This window comes from Glandiceps talaboti, chromosome 20 (genome assembly GCF_964340395.1).
Source record: "Glandiceps talaboti chromosome 20, keGlaTala1.1, whole genome shotgun sequence".
NCBI classification, from domain to species: domain Eukaryota; kingdom Metazoa; phylum Hemichordata; class Enteropneusta; family Spengelidae; genus Glandiceps; species Glandiceps talaboti.
This window is the reverse complement of record NC_135568.1, coordinates 16,030,062-16,038,445: the sequence shown is the minus strand read 5'-3', so window position 1 is coordinate 16,038,445 and position 8,384 is coordinate 16,030,062. Positions and strand designations below refer to the sequence as shown.

Here is an 8,384-nt window from a genome sequence, read left to right as displayed (position 1 = left end):
GCTATACCAATTATATAATAATAGTTGAGTACAATCATAAATTACATATACTTTGTTGTCACGAATAAAAACTTATCAACGTAATTTGTAACCAAGGTAGGCGTAACCAGTGTGACTGACGGGCAAATGAGCGCATCAGCCAAACACGAGTCAGGAAATAAATCTCATACACCAAACTTTCAGCGAAATATAAGCTATACCGGTTGGTCAGCGGAAAGAAAAGGAGAAAAAATGCCCCAAGACCAGGAAAGAATTGACCGGAAGCAAGGCACAAAGTTTATTAATCTTTCGCTACACTGTATCAAACATATAACCATATGTTGACTTGTGTAGGTCAACGTGACACACTAATAACCCAGCGATGCAACTACTAGCCGAGTACCTATAAACATGAGGAAAGTAGAGAGACGTCGATTTGCTGTAGTCACAGCAGAAGACATGTAAAAGAAAGCGGTGGAAAGAATTTCAGAAAACACACAAAATAATACGAATATAAGTGAACAACCTTCCAAAACGAGGTCAGCCTACAGATATGAGTTACAGGGTAACAATTTTTCTTTCTTATCGGGTCGCCAGGGATTCAATTACCAGTGACAGTCAACACAGAGGTTACGAGATTTAGACAACAGCACTTGTACGTTAAGCGGAGAATATATGAGACAGCCAATGCTTCGTCTTTGGGCGGAAACTCTTACTGAAAGAAGACACAATGATTTTTGCGGTTTATAGTCTATGGAAAAGGTGTATGATGTGAAACGATACACAGACTGTCCCTCGGGTACAAAATAGATACCGTCCTCAGACGTCATAAGGCCTCGCTACCACTCGGCCAGTATGACTCTACGGACGGTATATACTACGTGTACTTTACAGCATGTATTTCATCTATAGCTATAGTTCACAAACATGCACTATTGTGACGTTATGTCACAGAGAGAGAGAGAGAGAGAGAGAGAGAGAGAGAGAGAGAGAGAGAGAGAGAGAGAGAGAGAGAGAGAGAGAGAGAGAGAGAGAGAGAGAGAGAGAGAGAGAGTATCCGTGAACATGTGTGTCTGTTCATTTAAATGGTTCTCATTGGAAACTGGTTCAAACTGAATATACAAAGATAACAATTTGCCATTTCATTGAAGAGAGGGCGCGCTCTATATTACGTCTATCAGCCTTTTATGTATACCTTAAAAACTGAGAATGGATTGGTCTATAGCAATAGACAATTACCTATTATAAGAATGTCAGTTAATCGTTTTCACGTAATAGTATAATACCTTTACATCCCTTAACTTAATGATAATAAACTATCTGGTATACCTATATAACCCTTAACCTAACGATAATATAATATATAGTATACCTACATAACCCATAACTTAATGATAATAGTCTTAACCTTACTATTATACTTTGATAAGAAATACACGCCAACAATGTCCATTACTATTATTAGGTAAATTAGTCTTTTGTGTATACCTTCAAAAAACGTTAATCTATGGCAATAGACAACTAAATAATATGACGAAATATAGTTAAAATTGTTCACACCTACATATATATATATATGTGTGTATATATATATATATATATATATATATATATATATATATATATATATATATATATATATATATATATATATATATATATTTGGTAAAGTAATCTTATAGTTAAACATAGTCAAAACTGTATATTAGTATACCTTTATAACCTTACTAAGATATATATATATATACCTTGCTAAAGAAATACACATATTAATAGTATTACATCTACCAAATTAAGCCTAAATGCATACAAATACAAGTAAAAATGCCATACTTATATTCATAGGACTGTCCCGTAACTGGCGGACAAATTCTAACATATAGAATAAGAGCCCAAACAAATACTAGTAAAAAGTGCCATTATCATATTCATAGGATTGTCCCGTAACTTCTTTCGTTCATTGCTTCGTTCGTTCATTTGTTCGTTCGTTTGTCCATTCCTTCGTTCGTCCACAAGCACTGGTAAATCTTTGTTGCATATACCTCTTGTTCGGCTATATAATAACAGACAAATTCTAACATCTAGAACAATTGCCCAAACCAGTTATTTTACACAAATTCTGTTCCATATTTTCTTATCTACTAGCAATAGCTAAGAGAAATTGTACCATAAATTGTGTTAAACCAATACCAAACCTAATCAAATAATTATTTGAAGAAAAAATAACGGTTCGAAATTCTTTTCAATTTCATTTTTCAAATACCATGTTTCTGTTGCTACAAGTGTAACAGCAAATTCGTCATCTTGTCCATGCTAAAATGCAAAGGAAAAAGGTACTGTAGATTAGTAAAGTGTGACAAAACATTATCAATATGATTATTACACCTTACACGTTGTACATTATCTAGAGGTTATTTTTTAAGTGACAATGATCGAAGAGATTTCAAGATTGTGTTCCACCTTGTATTTTCGACTGTTTTCAGCAGATCACCAATACTCAGGAAAAAATGTAAAGTCAACAACATATTTTATTGCATCATCGTTGTGAATTTCAACACATTCATAAGACGACAATTTGAAACAAACACGTATATAGTGGTTGTATCATTTGTTCTATTCTTTACAGATGTGTTATTCTGACACAAAATTTTAATTTGCTATTTCTATATCACTGCTCTCCGGCAGACAATATTGCCTGTTTACGGCCATCGAATATCCCAAAAGTAGACAATGCGCGATGATTTGTAAGTGTGGGTTTGCATGTGGTCCCAGTAAATTTGAAGTACTGAGGCTAAAATCTTCAATACAGCCATCGTTTATTGCGTGAAAACGTTTCTCTAACAAGGGTAAATTATGACACGATCTTGTACAGTTTGGCACACTGACGTATCAAGAGGTGATACAGTGCACAATGTATAATGCTTGCTAACCAAGCATAATATAATAAAGTATTCACCTAATTATCTGTTATGCATTCTCCCAAACTTGCTGTTTGTCTTCCAGAAGTTGTCTTCCCATCAGGACAATCTTTACATTCTATTTGGCCGTCCTCATCCTGATATGTACCCACTGGACAAGGTTCACAGTATGTCCCTGATTCAAAGGTCCCGACTGGACAGGTAACTATACAAAAAGCAATTTCAAAAAATTAGGAAAACAACATTTGACATTAATAACGAAGTAATTACAATCTATCGTATTCGTCTTTCTCTTGTTTTGGATGGCTACAGTTTCCCGACCTATCTGGATACTACTTCAGGCTGACTGACAGGTGGTTGGCGACACCCGCCGGAGTAGAATTGTTATGTGATGATGAGAACCGTCGAGGAATTTTGCTAATCACAGTGTTGTACGCGCCTGCCAAGTTATGATGTAGTCCCCCTCCCCTATAAGAGAAGGCTCCTCCCGTTAGAAATATATGTCCTCCTTCACACCTTTTTCAAACCACCTATGTTCTTTGTCCCATATATAAGCACATCCTTATTGTCAAAGGATTGGTTCATACTGTCGAGGTGTGCATATACACTACCGAAAGCCCCAATCCAGACGAACTTGCTCTTCTGTGCTGGTACATTTGACATTTTAATTACTACAGCAGAAAGCGAGTTATAAACAAGCATAAATGGACAAAAACACGGTTGTTGTCGACATGTTGATGATGGGGGCCGCTCGTTTAATTGTACTCAAAGTGGGGTGGCTTTTCTCATGATTTCAACTATCTTGCAGTGTACATTTTGAGGAATTTTCAGGTTTTTAAACTGGCTTATTACAGGGTGATTATATGTCCACACAATAGCTGCACCAAATTGTATAAGACGTTGACAATAACGTTTATCGTAGACAAAGGGACTTGTCATTTCTTTTACCAAACCCAATTTTACACTTTCTCTAGTACAATTGTAGATGGACTGAGTGCAGCTTCTGCAACAAATAGTTTTTTATAATATATTTACAGTCATGACAAAATTTATAGTTGTATTAAAAGTTTATGGGAAATGAAATGAGAATGCTACATTGTCAATATTACTATGTTGGAACACTTACCACATGTGTTCCCTTTCAAGAATGATCCATGAACGCAGAACTCCTCAGTTGGACGAGCAAAGTAAGAGTTACTTTTGACGATCAGCAGTGTTCCCCTACCTACAGCTACATCAAAATCGCCGAGATTAACCTTGTTTTCAAAGTCCGCTGCTCTGTCGTCCAGAACTGTCATGGTCGCTGCTATTTCAGCTGCATGGACATTTTCGTCCTAAGATATGAAATATAGATTCATTTATTAGCCGAGGAATTTTACGAGTGACCTAAGAGGTCTTTGTTACTACTCGTCTAGCGGCTCGTAGTGGCACCCCTTAGGTCACAGATGTTTTCTTGCTGAACGAAGAAAAATATTGGAGAATAACATAATTATGACAGCGCCAGTAATATCAAAGAAGAATCAGGAAAGTAATGACAATTCTGAAAGTTTTGACTCATATTTCGAACACTGCAGTAACAGTGACGTAGGGCAACGAGAATATATATTCCATATTTTTGTTCAACTTGGCTCGTGCATGGTATAATAACAAACAGTCATTTATAAACAAATGCTGGTAGGACTTTGCATCTTAGAGAACTGTTACGTATGTTTTTCTACATGAACACGTTCAATTACAGCTAAAATATGTATATCTTTGTGTCAAAAATATAAAGCCCCATGAGTGAAACACCAAACCTGCATTATGTTAACTATGATAATAATAGTGTAAACAAAGCAACGTGATTTGTCTGTTGCTTTACGAATAAACAATTTGTCATGCGTAACCTCACTTTTTGACGTGTCACAACAAGATAAAATACATACTTGCTGTTAGTGTCGGTATATTTGGATGGGACAGCATTAACAGACCAGATTTAAACTGAATGCCTCCCGTAAGGGGATCACTAATTATGTAAATAAATAAAACTAAAAAACTATGGTAACAGGCTTTGTTTTTTGGACAAGCGTGCTTTCTTAGGTTAATGTATGTAAGAGTCTATGATACTGCTTAATTACTAAATATCATTCATTATTCAAAATACTCATTAAAAGAAAAAGTTGTAGCAACAAACTTCATACGACAGGTGCGTATTATTATGATGTACGTATCACATTATACGAAATTTGAAGCTTGCATTTTTAAGATACAACCGAGTTACCTAAAATCATTAATTCTGCAAATTTTTATTTAAAACTAAGCTATATGAAAGATAGGACATATCCGCTTTGTTATGGTTAACGTATGTACTAAATTGTATTGAAATTGAAGTATGCAGTCTTAAGATATAGCCTAATTACCGAAAATCATTAATTATGCAAATTATTCATTAACACTGTAAGGTACATCAACTAACTTTATATGACATACACAATTTGTTATGGTTAATGTATGTACTGAATTATATTGGAATTGAAGTATGTATTCTTAAGATATAGCCTAATTACCGAAAATCATTAATTATGCAAATAATTCATGAACACTGTACGGTGCATCAACAAACTTGATAGGACATATGTGTTTTCTTATGGTTAACGTATGTACTAAATTATGTTGAATTTGAAGTATATATTCTTAAGATATAGCCTAATTACCAAAAATAATTAATTATGCAAATTATTCATTAACACTGAAAGGTACACCAACAAGATTTACAGGACATATGTGATTGTTATGGTTAACGTGTGTACTGAATTATATTAGAATTGAAGTATGTATTCTTAAGATATAGCCTAATTACCGAAAATCATTAATTATGCAAATTATTCATTAACACTGTACGGTGCATCAACAAACTTGATAGGACGTATGTGTTTTCTTATGGTTAACGTATGTACTAAATTATGTTGAATTTGAAGTATGTATTCTTAAGATATAGCCTAATTACCAAAAATAATTAATTATGCAAATTATTCATTAACGCCGTAAGATACATCAACAAATTTTATAGGACAAATGTATGTTGTTATGTTGAACGAATATACTAAATTATATTGAAATTGAAGTATGTAGTCTTAAGATATTGCGTAATTAGTTGATTTCATTAATATGCAAATTTCTCTAATAAACATTAACAGATCTGGCTCAAAACCTAATCAGGTCTAGCTATTACCCTAAAGATTATATATCCCAAATTTCATTACAATTGAGCCAGCCGATTTTTAGAAAATGATGACACAGACAGACAGACAGACAGACAGACAGACAGACAGACAGACACACACACACACAGACACACCTTCCCCTTTTAATACCTCCCGTACCCTGTTACTATCATAGACAAAGAGCAGCAAGTGGATAAGACAGTAAGAAATAACGTGATAAAATATGAAAAAAATGCTGTGGGTTTTTTTTTTAAAGTGATGCCCTAACAATTTAAAAACTATTAAATAATGCATTATCTACTTACATTTGAGGGGTTCTTGATGTTACCATAAATATAAAATTTGATGTCTATTTTACCATTATACTCAACGCCATTTATTGTCTTAGTATTGGTCAATGCTGTGCATTCGGCTGATACCCTCTTAATGTCACAAATCGTACTGGGTAAACATTGTTTGTTGAGAAAGGACTTTTTAAATGTCTTCTTGAACTTGCTTTGTACCCTCTTTATGTTGTTGTTGTCACAATCCGTGTGATAAAAATCGACCTTTATTTTCTTTCGTGCCACTTCTACCAAAGATGATTCTGTTCAAAGAATAAATTGATAACAGTCACAAGTCTTCATAGAAGACATAGCCCCCCCCCATCCCACTCAAATGTTACTGAATGGAGACATGATCTAAACAAATACACACACGTACATTCATTCATACACACACACACACATACACACACACACATACATACATACATACATACATACATACATACATACATACATACATACATACATAGGCAATTATGTTTGAAAGAATTCTCATTTATATATCACTATAAAATGAACTATATGATGTTGTACTGTTTAATGATAGCTTGGTGTCATACTCAGATATACAACTCTATAAGAAAATGGTTAAAGAAATGAAATATAAATGAAATCGAAACCCTTGATTATGCAAGTTTGTTTCTTCATCGTAAACATTGTGTCAGTGATTTGAACAGCCATGCATGACAATGTAAGGCATAAGAATGTTACCTACCACCACAATTAGGAAGTAACTCGTCCATGCCGACTGGTTCAGTTTTCCAACCACTAGAATAGTCACATATATATCTATCCGCTGGTTCTCTAGCAAAGTCGAATCCTTCTTGACATTCGACGTGACAAACAGGTGGATTAGGCGGCAGTGTGCATGTGAAAATTCCGTCGACAGGGTGATGTGGCATGGGACACTCATTTGATACAGCTAAAGGAAAGATAATGTTGTTTGAAACCAAGTATTAACAAACTGGAAAATGTTCTATTTCTCAATGTAGAGGGTTGATTACCTGTATTCCAAAGCCAGGAAAGACCAGGCTTGATATCAGGAATTGGAGACCAATCACTTTGTTAAATACAGAATATAAGCTTGCTGCTTCTGCAATTGCGACATGTATCGGGTGTGCTAGACGATATTATAAGTTCCAACCAAAAAGGTTTTATCAAAGGTCGCTTTATTGGTGAAAACTATGTGTTAAACCAAAGTTAACTAAAATTCAGAACATTCATGGTATGCTTAACTTGTACTGATAGATTTCGAAAAGGCCTTTGATTCAATTGAATTGGCAACTATTGATAATGCTTTGAAGTTCTGTAATTTTGAGAAAGGGATAAGGAAACGGGTTACTACTTTTTATAGTGAATCCAGTAATTGTATTTTAAATAATGGTTATTTCTCTCAATTGTTCAACCTAAGTAGAGGAGTAAGAGAAGGAGATCCTCTGTCACCCTATTTATATTCATTATTTTAGCAGAGTTGATCGCCATTGCCTTTAAAAACGACCCTGACATCTGCGGTATCAGTACAATGTACACGAAGTTTTTAGAAACTAAATGTAAAACAATAAGATAAAGCCTCAAAATGTGTGGAGAAGTGGTGCGATTTCTGTAATGCTTCAAAAGATGAATTTGGGGATTACTTTGAATTGATTAAAAAACTTACAGGTGATGTATCCCTTCAATTTTTTCAGTACAAAATGCTCAATCGTATAATTTGTACAAATAGATGTCTTTTCCTTCGAAAACTCCTTGATCACGAGAGATGTACCTCCTGTAACTTAGAAACTGAAACTTTGAGGCATCTATTTTATGATTGCCAAATTGTTAAACGAGTCTGGAACTTTTTTTTAATCTTTGTAATACGACTTTCTCAGAAAAAGAAATATTGTTGGGTGTTATTGCCACAAACCCTAATGTTTACAATTGGACTATTATCTGTTTACTGACTAAGAGATATATTTATA

At 34.3% G+C, this 8,384-nt stretch overlaps 1 protein-coding gene across 1 annotated transcript in view; it reads right to left on the bottom strand.

The window, feature by feature from the left end:
* Positions 1-1,708: 1,708 nt before the first annotated feature.
* LOC144450611 (sushi, von Willebrand factor type A, EGF and pentraxin domain-containing protein 1-like) overlaps positions 1,709-8,384 on the bottom strand; it is a 28,457-nt gene continuing 21,781 nt past the window's right edge. Inside the window, exons 16-20 of the mRNA XM_078141255.1 lie at positions 7,142-7,348; positions 6,406-6,686; positions 4,024-4,231; positions 2,936-3,102; positions 1,709-2,292 (exon numbers count right to left, since the gene is read on the bottom strand). Coding sequence (XP_077997381.1) covers positions 2,936-3,102; positions 4,024-4,231; positions 6,406-6,686; positions 7,142-7,348 — 863 coding nt within the window. The 3' untranslated portion in view covers positions 1,709-2,292. The remainder of the gene's footprint in view (positions 2,293-2,935; positions 3,103-4,023; positions 4,232-6,405; positions 6,687-7,141; positions 7,349-8,384) is intronic.